The sequence below is a fragment of the Ursus arctos genome, unplaced genomic scaffold (genome assembly GCF_023065955.2).
Source record: "Ursus arctos isolate Adak ecotype North America unplaced genomic scaffold, UrsArc2.0 scaffold_14, whole genome shotgun sequence".
NCBI lineage: Eukaryota > Metazoa > Chordata > Mammalia > Carnivora > Ursidae > Ursus > Ursus arctos.
The window spans coordinates 59,289,925-59,303,136 of NW_026622808.1; the positions used below are offsets into that span (position 1 = coordinate 59,289,925).

General features: G+C 47.8%; 1 protein-coding gene across 1 annotated transcript in view; it reads left to right on the top strand.

Moving 5' to 3' along the window:
- Positions 1-13,212, top strand: part of ITPR1 (inositol 1,4,5-trisphosphate receptor type 1) — a 320,227-nt gene that overhangs the window by 237,962 nt on the left and 69,053 nt on the right. Inside the window, exons 45-46 of the mRNA XM_057311892.1 lie at positions 8,613-8,793; positions 10,468-10,721. Coding sequence (XP_057167875.1) covers positions 8,613-8,793; positions 10,468-10,721 — 435 coding nt within the window. The remainder of the gene's footprint in view (positions 1-8,612; positions 8,794-10,467; positions 10,722-13,212) is intronic.

Genomic DNA, 13,212 nt, shown 5'->3' on the forward strand with positions numbered 1-13,212 from the left:
AAGGCTGAAATTGAGGTTTCCAGACTTCCGGTTCTCCAAGCGGCGGTGCCTAACCACCTGTGCTTTATCACCCAGCTCATGGTCCATGATCCTGGGGTTTGATTGTTGTCCTTGGTTTCTAAGACAAGGACTCAAGACCTATAGCCGTCATTGTGTGTCAGTGGTTTTGCTACCATGTAACCCCCAGCCCTGGCCAATCTTCAACGGGCGGAAGGGGCTTGTTTGGGAGCCCATCTGAACAAAGTGCGTGCATCAGGCCTCACGGGAAAGTTGGGGCATTCACATGTGTATCTACCACAGCTATTCTTTACTGTGAGAATAGTCTGTGTTTGTGCAGCTGAGAGACCCGGCGTGGCGGTGGGGGTGGATTATAAAAAGCCAGAAGGTGTTTAGAGGTTGACAAACTCTTGCTCAGATGAGAGGTGTTTCACAAAGCAGAGAGGTCGCGAGCATGGACTGACGTGGTAGAGAAGGGAGGCCTGAGTCCTGGGGCACTGCCACCATTTCCTAGCTGTGTGACTTGGCAAGTTATTTAACCTCTTTGAGCCTCAGTTTCCTTATCTTTAAAGCGGGGTTAATATTAGTACATACGTCATGGGATAGTTACAAGGGTTAAATGAGGTAATATCTATAAAGCACTTAGGCGGTGCCTGGAAAATAGAAAGTGTTCAGTGACCATTCACTGTAACATAATTTATAGAAAGGGGGGCCCCGGAAACAGTGACTGCTCAGTTAACCACAGGCACAGGAAGAGAACTCCACAGGTAGCCATTGGTAGCCTTGGTAGCCACAGCCGCCTCTCTGACACCTGCAGAGCACCTATTCAAGCCGGGAAGTTCTGGTCGTAGATGTTCCCTCAAGTCCCCGAGACTCCCAAGGCCAAATCTGAGGTCCTTGTGTTTCAGACACTGGGTGAAAAGAGAAAAATCAGACTCCAGGGAAGAATTTTCATCAGCCCCTGGAAGTTCAAGCATTGAGCACTGTTTGGCAGTCACATGTTTTAAATTCTTGGACTCAGTCTGAGAACTTAATTCATTTTGCAGCAGATAAGTGACTAGAGTGAATGTCATGGGCTGTGGTGGTCGGGTCATGTGGTACTAGGCAATGAAATGGAAAAGCTCATTCTCTGGATTCCCTCCAGGCCCAGCACAAGGGCTTCTAGAGGGTGGGCCAGCCTCAGGGTGGAAATGCTTTCCTGTGGGGCAGGACCAAAGCCTCGAAGCTGTCCAGTGGCGCTGTGGACTACTGCCCCCAGACCATCCCTGCTCCTGTCACACTCCATCCTGGATCGTGTCTTACCTCGGCTGCCTGCCACTCTCCATTCTTTTAGTTAAGATGTCCACAAAAGGCCTTCTCCCTTCAGAAAGGCCTTGTGTTCCTATCGTGCAGGCTGGCTGGCTCTGTGTTCTGGGGTACTAAGTCTGTCTTTGCCCCCCAAGTCTGTGAACTCTGGGAAAGATGGCTTTTCAAGAAGGCGCTCATGTGCTCACCTTTCCTGGTGTGTGTCCAATGCATGGAGCAGGCCTCTGTCTCCCATGCTTCTCCAGGGACCCCTTGTCTGCAGTGTAATTGAGACTGTGACCTCTTGCACCTAAAGAAGGGAGTGTCCACCCAGCCCCTCCCACACACTGACTGCCTGTCACTAGGATAGCTGCCACTGTCTTCCAGTCTCTAACTTCAGGCTGCCTCTTATTTCAGAAGCCAGGTGGGCTTGTCATCAACCATGCTCCACTTCTTTGCAAAGACTTGAGTGGCCATAGTTGTGTCTGCTGGGCTAATTAAGCAATACCTTAGTATTTTCTAGTGATCTGAATGGATGTTTGCATTATTATTTTAAACTAAGACCTCAGTTCCTGAGTCTCTCTACAGCTTAAGCAGCCCAAGGAGGGCAAACTGTCCACTTGACAGTTACCAAGGGTAAGAACATGCCCTCGGGTCATTGTGTCAACCAGCCACAAACCAGCCTGGTCAAAAGTGAGTGGCTTGCACAGTCAGAGACAAAGATTCTGTGTGGCCTGGGCAAGTCTCTCCCCCTCCCCCGCTTTAGGCCTCAGTTTCCTCCTCTGTAAAATGTGGAGGGCTGGACTGAACGGGTGGTTTCCAAACAACGTTCTTTGTAGCCCTGCAGCTCCAAGGAGTTGCAGTGGCAGAGAGAGGGTCCTTCCCGCTCTGTTTCCAGCCGAACAGTTCTGCCCCTACCTCTCTCAAACGTGGGGTCTTTCCCTAAGGTGGTGTTTGCAGAGGGAGAAAGAATGGGTTTCTCTGCTGGGAACAATATGGGAAACTGCTGGAATAGAGTGCTTCCTGCTTTCACATTCTGTGATCTGTAATTTCTTTTTTGTGATTCTGGTTTTTCAGCTTGGCTTAGGACAGCCACGCCTAGGTCCCCTCCCACCACGGCCCTCCAGAACCGCCGCGGAGGTAGCCGCTGCCCGTGCTCACTTGCTTACCTGCTCCCACCCCTTCCTTAAAGCCATGCCAAGCAGACCTGTTGTCTGTGATGTTGGGGTTGGTGCTTGTGTGTCTGCCCCCAAACCAGCCTTCATTTCGAGTTCCCTGTCCGACCACTGGGGCTGGTCTTCTGTGTGTTCCTCAAAAAGGCAGGATGGTAGCAAGAGCCCCGGGGTGGGGGGGGGGGGGGGGGAGCAAGAAGCACCAGACCTCCCAACCCATCTCTGATCTCGAACAGAACAGATTGATAAATGCTGATACCTGTCTTGGCAGTCTCCTAAGACGCTGACAAGACAGCTCACGTGGAAGGGGCTTTGAAGCCACATGTGTTTTGAAGATGCGTGGACAGTGAAGAAAAGTCAGCTGTGAGGGTAGCGACGCAGACCCCTCTGCCGGCAGAGATGGCCTCGGAGGGTGGCCCCTTCTCTGGCAACTTTATATCATTCTCTAGCTTTCTGGGAGCAAAGCCGATCTTCTTTTCCTCTCTCCCTTTTCATTGTGACATAATTTGTGTACTATAATATGCATAGATTTTAAGTGTATGGTTTGATCAGATCTGACAAATGTGCATACGTGTATCCGTTTTCTATGGCTGCCGTAACAATTTACTACAAACTTAGCGACTTAAAACAGCCAGACTTTTTATCTCACAAGTTTGACATGAGTCTTAACTAGGCCAAAATCCAGGTGTTGGCAGGGCTGTGTTCCTTTCTGGAGTCTCCAGGGGAGAACTCGTTTCCCTTTCTTTTCCAGCAGAGGCTGCCTGTGTTCCTCAGGCCGCGGCCCCTCCCTCCATCTTCCCAACCTGCAGTGGTGCTCGGAGTCCTCAGATGGCCTCACTCTGAGCTCCTCTTCCATCTCCTTCTTCCACTCTTAGGACCTTTATGGTCATATTGCCTCCCCTGAGTAATCTAGGATAATCTCCATCTTTTAAGGTCAGCAGCTTTGTTTCCCTTCGCCATGGAAGGTAACATGTTCACAGGTTCCAGGTTTTATTATTATTGTTGTAGTTATTTCTACCACACCTTTCCGTTTACCACCAGCCTAATCAGGGTATTTCCTTCAGTCCAGAAAGTTCTTTTCTTTCCCTTCAGTCTCCCCACTCACTCCCCAGGGTCATCCACTGTTCTGACTTCTCTTACCACCATGTAATGTTGTCTGCTCTAGGCCAGGTGAATTTTGAATGGTTACCTCAAACTTGCTAGCTGAGGTGCAGTGAAACCTTTGTAAAAGCAGAACGATCTCTACTTGACACTACTGGCTCTTCTTTGGAGAAAGGGGTGGTTCACAGGTTCAGGGAGGAAAGTAGACAAGTAGCTTATGGAAAAAGCCCTGCTTCAGAAATGACAGATGTTGACGAGGATGCCGAGAAAGGGGAACCCTCTTACACTGTTGGTGGGAACGCAAGCTGGTGCAGCCACTCTGGAAAATAGTATGGAGGTTCCTCAAAAAATTGAATATGGAGCTACCCTATGACCCAGAAATTGCTCTACTGGGTATTTAGCCCAAAGATGTAAATGATCCAAAGAGGCACCTGCTCCCCAATGTGTATAGCACAATGTCCACAATAGCCAAACTGTGGGAAGAGCCCAGATGTCCATCGACAGATGAATGGATATAGAAATTGTGGTATATACATACAGTGGAATATTACTCAGCCATCAAAAATGAAATCTTGCCATTGGCAACAACATGGATAGAACTAGAGGGTATAATGCTAAGTAAAATAAGTCAATCAGAGAAAGACAATTGTCATATGATCTCACTCATATGGAATTTAAGAAACAAAACAGAGGATCATAGGGGAAGAAAGGAAAAAATAAAACAAGACGAAATCAGAGAGGGAGACGAACCATAAGACACTCTTAATCTTAGGAAACAAACTCTGAGGGTTGGTGGAGGGGAGGGGGGTTGGGGGAAGGGGTTACTGGGGGATGGAGTGATGGAACAAAAAGAAAAAAAGAAAAGGCCCTGCTTCAAGAGCCTGAGGTCTGGGAGGCCAAGTATCCACCTGCTCTGGTCTGAGGTCCCTCCTGCATCTGGGGAAACAGTCCTGGGGAGGGTGACCCCTTTCCCCTCCCAAGTCCTCCAAATACAGTATCACAGAAAGAGGTTTAACAAACAGGCTTTTGTACTGTGTGCGGGGCCCTGGTCTGGCCGAGTCCAGACCACGCTGGGCACCAGAGAGGGGCAGTAACTGCCTCCAGGAGCCCTCCACCTGAAGGCCCCCATTCCTCAGCCCCCCATTTATCCCCATGGCACATTCTGCCTCTGTGGGGGAGGTATCTTAGTTCTTCTGTGCTGCTGTCACTTTTCACTTCTCCTCTTACACAAGATAGCACTGCTTCCCTTCTGGAGACCAAGCTTCTTCCTTCCAGAGTATCTTTATTTAGCTTCTCAGGCAGGAGACCTGAGGCGACAGCTTTTGACTCTCACAGCGTCTTGGCAAGGTTACATTTGTTCACTGTGGGCATCTCGGGGGTGTGCTAAATACTTGATGTCCATTATCTTTTAGGGCCCCTGATCCCTCAGACACGAGTAATAACTACCTCTCTAGAATGTTTGTGTGAGAAAACGCACATGAAGGTTTACTCTGGATTCCTGGCACCTTATAAGCAGGCAGGAAATGTCGGTCATTGTGCGTATCACCGTGATTTTCTCATTAGACCTTCGTAACCACCGTGTGGTCCTGTAACCACCGTGTGGTCCTGTTACCATGCCCATTTTTCAGATAAGAAAATTTAGGTTTCAGAGAGATCGTCACTTTCTAAGGTGATACCAGCTCATGAGTGGCGGAGCTGAAACCCTGGTGTCTCTGACTCCAGAGACAGGATTCTCCCACTTCACTACCCTGCCCTCGCCACTTAGGGGGACGCCTTCACTGTGGGGTTTTCACATTACACTAACGTGATGGCGGTACAAAAACAAAAAAACAAAAACAAAAAACGATGTTCGGTGGGCCCCATGTTAAGCGCTTTGTGGGCACCGCGGCAGCCCTTCCATATGGGTTCCGAGAGGCTGTGTAACTTGCCTCGGATGACAGAGCTAGTGAGTAGGGGACCCAGGGGGCTCTGACTGGAAAGCCTGCCCTCTAACCCCTTCATCCAGGAATGGTTTCCTTCCTTCGAGGCACTGGCAATATTTCTCCTTTTGACACTGACAACGGCGATGGAGCACGCCTCCCATGTCAGCGTGATGGCTGGGGACCTCCGGCACTTACACAGGACTCCACCTTCCAGCCTCCGGCCTTGTTTGGTCCTGGTTCTCTGTGCTTATTCATGTCTCTGTACCCTGGTGTCCACTTTCTTATTTTGTTGACCACATTCTGTTTATAAAGTGGCTTCGGATCCTTGAGGGACTAAGGACTGATATAAATAATGCAAAATAAATATACCGGCCATTGCAAAACATATATAGAAGTGTGTAATCCTCAGTCACTTGCCCTTCTCCCATTTCATAAGAGGTTCCCTTCCCCTGACCCTATCAGTTGACATCTGTTGGGTTAACCAGCTAGACGTTGAGCAGTGCGGTTTGTAGCTGGCGATCGCTCTGCACCGGGTTGCGCTGTTACGAATGACAGATGGCAGGCTTTAGTTATTTATTTATTTGCTTACCTACTTAAAGTGCATTTGCTTTTTTTTTGGTTTTGTTTTTTTGAGTGACCAGATTGTTGATGCTTTTTAGGTTGCCTCCATGCAACGAGAAGAGTAATGGGGTAGCAATTGAAGTTAATTGCCCCGAGTGGCCCCCTCTGGTGCAGTCTCCCCGTGACCCCATGTGGGTGAGATATTGCATGGCTTATCTTGGTAAAAAAATGTAGTCACCATAATTAGGTGGTTATAGGTTGAGTTCTTAGTCCCTGCATCTCTCCTTTTGTTTGTAGATGCATCAGCCCTCAAAGAAGTGAACAGTTAGAACTTGCTTTTTCATATTTGAGCAGTTTTCCAGAATTAATCTAGGCTGGGGATTTACTTCTGGCACAGCCACTGAATATAACCAGGATCTGATTGAGAGGCTGTAGTTAAAAGTAGCCATGAAGTATTGGGTTGTATTCATTCTTTCATCAAATGATTAGGAAGCTCCCTCTATGTGTTGGGGCTCCTCCGGATGCTCTGGAGACAGCTGTAAGTCATACAGGTGAGGCACCTGCCCTCTTGGAGCTTACACTCTGCGTAAGACATACAGTAAGTAGGTGCACTGCAGATACAAGAGACCGGTTGCAGTTGCCTGAGGGGGAGAATAAGCGTTTGGCCAAATTGCTGATCAGTAGCATCATCAGGGATGGCCTCACTGAGGACGTGATATTAGTGGGATAGTGAAGGATGAGGGGACCCTAGCCATGGGAAGAGCCAGGAAAAGCAAGGAAGAGCAAGACAGCAGCCCTGAGTGTCTGATACAGTATTCTTTGCCAGCATTCTCTTGCATCAGTTTCACAAGGATAAATGGCTATTTTAGTAAAACTTCCTTAGGGTGATTATTGAATTACTGTGTCTTTTCCTTACCAGGCTACCAGTTTCATGGGAGGCAGGGTCCAGGCCTCTTTTTGTTCACTGTTGTAGCTCCTATGATGGGCATAGTGCCCAACACATGGCAGGTGCACAGTAAATACTAGATGGATGGATAAACAGATAGATGCATAGGTGCATGGATGAATGGGTAAATGGATGGAATGATGGATGGATAGATGAAATAGTAAGAAACCTAAAAGAAGAGAAAAGGTGGTGAAGGGCAATGGAGGACACGAAAGACTTGAGCTTGGTTCAAAGAGTGTGGGAGTCTGGGAGGACTCAGTGACACACAGAATAAGGCCAAGCAGTAGGTAGGCGATGACTTGTACACCACTGGGAGCTGTTGGAGGGGAAAAGATAGAACCAGGGAGCACAAGTAGGAAGGATGGATCTTGTGCTGTATGTTGAAAACAACCAGAAGTAAGGAAGAACAGTGAGAGGGGAGAAAAGAGCACAGTCAGGAAGTGCTTTGTCGACAGATGAGACTGCCATTTGTCAATGCAGCATAGGGGCTAGTGGCTAGAAGAAGGGTCACAGTGACTACAGTTGCCTTCTGGCAAATGGACACAGGGTGGCTTTCCCTGGGCCTGCTGAATCTGGCAGCAGGTGTTGGGGGGGATGGGGCAGGCTGAGAGATTGAGGAGTTAAGGAGCTACAATGGCTGGTAAGGTTTTACTTTTTTCTAGGATTGCAAGCCTAAGGCTACCTTCGGTAGGGAAATGCCATCTTTCCAAATGGGGGAGGATATGAAATTGGCAGAAAGATCCAACTGGAAGAAGCAAATATATTTGGAGCTTTGTTTTATTCCTCTGGAAATGACCGTATTGTATTTTTATGTAAATAATTCACAACAGCGTGGTGTTTGCAAAGGGGTGAAAAGAGAATACTCATAAATGAAGTTGAGACACCATATTGTGTTTTTACATCAACATTGTATACTATTGCTTGCAGTGGGCCCAAAAACAAATGTGCATCCAAGAGGCAAGCTACCTGTTAACTTTGAGCTTCTTCATCTAACCACTCTTTACTTGTCCTTCAAGACCTGATTTGAAAACCACCTTTTCCACAAAGATTTCGGGACCACTCTAGCCCACTGTCATCCTTGCCAGCTCTGAGCATCTAGGATGTAACTGTCTGTGTAGCTTCTGGAACACTCTTTACTGACACATTTTTGTTTTGCTATGGACTTGTCATCCTAACCTGGTTTGGAGCCCTACAGAGCCAGGCAGCACAGCTCACTGATCTGTATATATTCACAGGGCTGTGCAAAGTGGAGGGGCTCACAGAAGCCCTTAAACACATGACAGGACCTGCACTGATCACCAAAAATACATCGTTTCCATTGTTAATGGAGTTGTTTTGGGTGTGTGAAGGCTCTTGTTCTTAGTAGGCTGGAATCTCCCTACCACCCCTTAGCCTGTGTGACTGCTGCGTCAAAGACATCCCATGGCGGGCTGCTTAAAATCTCTGTATAGGAAACCTCAGGCCATACAATCCAGAGAACGATAGTGCATGGAACCAACTTTGGTCCAAACCTAGACCATTTGTGAGGTTTTGCGACCAGCTCTGATCACCATGAGGTTTTGGTGTCTTGAGTGGGATTAGATCACTGGTCTGTCACAGTGTTGATAATCTGTGGGTTTTCCTCGGCAGCACTCCTTTTTCTGCCGGTTAACAGAAGATAAGAAGTCAGAAAAGTTCTTTAAGGTCTTCTATGACCGAATGAAGGTGGCCCAGCAGGAAATCAAAGCAACAGTGACCGTGAACACCAGTGACTTGGGGAATAAAAAGAAAGATGATGAAATAGACAGGGATGCCCCATCACGGAAAAAAGGTAAGTGTTCCCCTGCGTGTGGCCCTCCCACCAGCTGGACCTCCAAACTCCAAACTGTATTTCGACGGAGGCTTTCAGGAAAAGCAAACCAATCTGGTTATAATGTAATTCTTCCCAAGTAACCAGAGCTGAACTGCCGTGCTTTGGTGGTTCTTGTATAAAAAATTTATGTACCTACTTCTTGGTCAAGCTCGAGGTTTTATTGGCAGGAAATCCATTTGTAATCTTTTCCTGTAATTTTCGATTCAATGGTAGGGAAAGTTAAGGAAGACACACACTTTAGGGGGGCTGAGTGCCTCAGTTGGTTAAGTGTTTGACTCTTAATTTCAGCGCAGGTCATGATGTCAGGGTTGTGGGATCGAACCCCACATCGGGCTCCGCGCTCAGTGGGGAATCTGCTTAAGATTCTCTCTCTCCTCTCCCTCTCCCCAACACTCACGCGTGCTCTCTTTCTCTCTCCCTCTTTAAAATAAATAAATAAATCTTAAAAAAAAAAAAGACAAACACTTTAAAACTGGGTGTCCATCACTTGACACCTAACTCCCCCTTATGTTCTAATTTATTTGAAAGTTTCTGAAGTTGTTCATTTTTGCTCTCACTCAAAGAGGAGTCATACTTGGGAGTAGGTAGACGCACCAGTGTTGGAGTCAAATGGCTGTGAACAGGTTAATGAGCCACTCCGGGCCTCTTTTTTTAAGTTTAGAACCGGGTTTCTCGGCCACACTACATTTGGCATCTGGAGGATGAGTTGCTGGAGGGGCTGATCTGTGCGCTGCGGGATGGCTAGCAGCATATGTGGCCTCTACCCAGTAGATGCTAGTAGCCTGCCCTGTAGCCGACTGAAAGCATCCTCAGAGTTTGCTAATTGTCCCCTGGGTGGGGGTGGGCGCAAAATCAGATCTAGTTTATAACCACTGATCTAGAATGGGAATAAAGAGAAGAAGAAGAAAGGCTAACCTTTACTAAGTACTTTCTATGAACCAGGCACTGTTCAAAGTCCTTTACATCCTTTACTTCATTTGCAACTGAAATTAACCCTGTAAAATAGATAGAATTATTATCCCCATTTTACAGATAAGGAAACTGAGGAGTGAATATTGACTTGTCCTTGTTAAGGCTAGGCAGCAAGTAGGCAGTAGAACCAGGATTTGAACCAGGCAGTCGGGCTGCAAAGCGCCATACTCCTCACTCAGATGCCTAGTTACCTCCCAGGGTTACTCTGAGGAGTCGATGAGATAATACCCCGTGCCTTGGTACTCCGTGGAAAGCACTCAACTTGTTGTCACAATAACAGTAATTATGGTTGCGGTCACTGTTTTGTTGACCCTCTCAGAAGCTTCTCTAATTAGAATTCATTGATGCTTTCCCGTTTTGCAGATGAGAACACTGAGGCTCAGAGCCATATAGGTTTGTGAGGTTGACAGAGCTGATACTAAGGCTTTTCCTCTAAAACAGTGCAAGCATAGATGAAATGTCAGAGCCGTGAGCAAGTTGGTGGGGCATGACTCAGTTTTAATCCTAAGGACTAAAGAGAAGTGACTTCTTGGAGTGTTTGGCCAACCTTGAAGATTTCTAGTGAATACCAGAACCTACATTTTTGAACGTTATCTTTCATGCAGTGAATAGTCTTCCTGAGGACTCAACAACATTGAGTGTCTTATGTTTGCATTCTAGCCAAAGAGCCCTCGACACAAATAACGGAAGAGGTCCGCGATCAGCTCCTTGAGGCCTCTGCTGCCACTAGGAAAGCCTTCAGCACCTTCCGGAGGGAGGCTGACCCCGATGACCACTACCAGTCCGGGGAAGGTGCCCAAGCCACGGCAGACAAGACCAAGGACGAGCTGGAGATGAGCGCGGTCATCACCATCATGCAGCCCATTCTCCGGTTCCTACAGCTCCTGTGCGAAAACCACAACAGGGACCTGCAGGTGAGGGCTGGCCCCTGGGACTTGCAGCTCCTCAGACATCTCTGCTCCCCGCGCCACCACCAGCTTCCCTGAGTCGAGGACCCAGCATGGTTCTGACATCTGGGCAACTGACGTGTTTGTCTGTCTTCCCCACCATCTCTACAGGGACAGGACCAAATCTCTTGCTCACCAGTGTAGGTGCCTACTGCATACACAGTGAAATGTGGGTATGTGCCTGTGTGTGTGTGTGTGTGTGTGTGCGCGCACACATGCGCGTGCGCCAGGCTGCCATAGATGCACAGGTAAAACCTGGATGGACGGATGAATGATTAAATACACTAGACTTAAAAAATCTGATACATAGAAAGTTCCAATTAAATATTTGGTGGTTGAATGAATGAAGTAGCCTTCCAGGGTTTTACATAAATAGGTGCTCAAATATATGTGTTGAACTGATTATTCCAGAAATCTTTTGTTTACTTTTATATTGATGTCAGGATGATAACAATGGCTGGGGTTTATCAGGCACTTAGGATGTCGTGGATGCCAAGTGTTGCTGATATCATCGTATTCATTTTATAGATGAGGGAACTGAGGTTCAGGGGACATAGTTAGGGAGTGGAAAACCGGGACTTGAACCCAGGCCACCTGATGGTAGAGCTCATGTGGTCAACCACCACGGTAAGACAGAGCTGATTTTCTCCCTTGCAAAGTTTCCCCACCAGCAAAGCCTATATGGAAGGACTAAGGATGGATTCCAGAGATGTCTCTTTCTTTTTTCTTTTTTTTTTTTTTTTTAAGATTTTGTTTATTTATTTGACAAAGAGTGTACAAGCAGGGGAGCAGGAGAAGCAGGCTCCCTGCTGAGCAGTGAGGCCAATGTGGGGCTCGCTCCCAGGACCCTGCGATCATGACCTGAGCTGAAGGCAGCCACTTAACCGACTGAGCCTCCCAGGCGCCCCCAGAGATGTTTCTCTCTACTGAATGGACATAGCTCTGGAGCCAGTCACTGCCCAGGAGAAACATGCTAGAACACCATGTCCCTGTCCATTGCCTGGTTTTTCTGCTGGCTTTTGGGAAAAACACCCCTCTCTGCCTAAAAGGGACTGGGGATTAACAAGAAAAGTGTGTCTGAACAACTCCACTAAGATAGAATATTGCCTCCTAAAATAAGCAAGTTGGCAGTGGTAGTTGAGTTACTTGAATAATGATGGTAGGAAAAGGAAACAGTGGCAAAGAAAAGGTGCAGTCTTAAAATATTTGCCTTGCTGACTTTATCCATCAGGTGCTTGGATGGCCTTTCACACGTCACCTGTGGCCAGACCCTTCGGGGCTGCCACAGTAACTCCTTCATACTTTTCAGCTCTGCCACACAATCTGTGCCTGGAAAAGTTGAGTTAGAAATCACATTGTTAGGGGCGCCTGGGTGGCACAGCGGTTAAGCGTCTGCCTTCGGCTCAGGGCGTGATCCCGGCGTTCTGGGATCGAGCCCCACATCAGGCTCCTCCGCTATGAGCCTGCTTCTTCCTCTCCCACTCCCCCTGCTTGTGTTCCCTCTCTCACTGGCTGTCTCTCTCTCTGTCGAATAAGTAAATAAAATCTTTAAAAAAAAAAAAAAGAAAGAAAGAAATCACACTGTTAAACAGTAAGACAGAACAGTGAAATGGACCTGGGTAAAGTCTGCAGTGTTAATAACTTCTACACTGGTATATATTTTTAATCAAATTGGTCTGAAGAGCCTGAGCTTTCAAAAGGCAGGTATATCCAAGGTCATCCATCAGCCAAATGTGGCCCATATTTAAAAATGAAAGAATTTCCCATAAGCCCTACTGGGCTCTTTTTCCACATTGCTGTTCATTCATTTCCTCCATTGACATTCCCTGCTCATTCCCTCTCAACGTCTGAGTGTGGGATTCCGGCTGTTAGTTTTTCTTTTCTTGCCTGTTGCTCAATTATTCCTACTTTGGACTTAGACCACGTCGGCCCCGGATCCACTGGGCTGGGACTGCCTAGCTCAGCCGGGTTGAACAAAGAATTCATGACTCAAAGATCCAGGGATGGGTTGTGGTCTCACTGGCTGGCGTTCTGTCTGCAGGCCAACTGTGCCCTCTCTGCCTTCCATATGTACGCCATTAGTCATGAGGGAGACTGGCCAAGGGAGTGTGAATGACACCATGGAAAGCCAGGCTGTCCCACCAGCAGGAAGGCAAAGCCAACTGTGGCATCTTTGTGGATGGGGGGACCTCCCTGCTGCTGGGGCTATTTCTAGGCTGAGCTCCGTGGTCAGAGCCCTGTGCTGTCCCCCCGTACTGCTGTCACTGATCTCCACTGACCTTGGGCTCTAAAGGGAAGTGGGTTGAGACCATGCCTGTACGTCATCTGGGTGAATACCTGCTGTCTACGTGGCATTGGTGGTGACAGAGACCTCACCCCTTCCCTTACAGAGCTGAGTCTTAGGCAGGAGCCACTCGGGGAAACCCAAGTTTGCTGGGCTGCATGATAAGTGCTATAG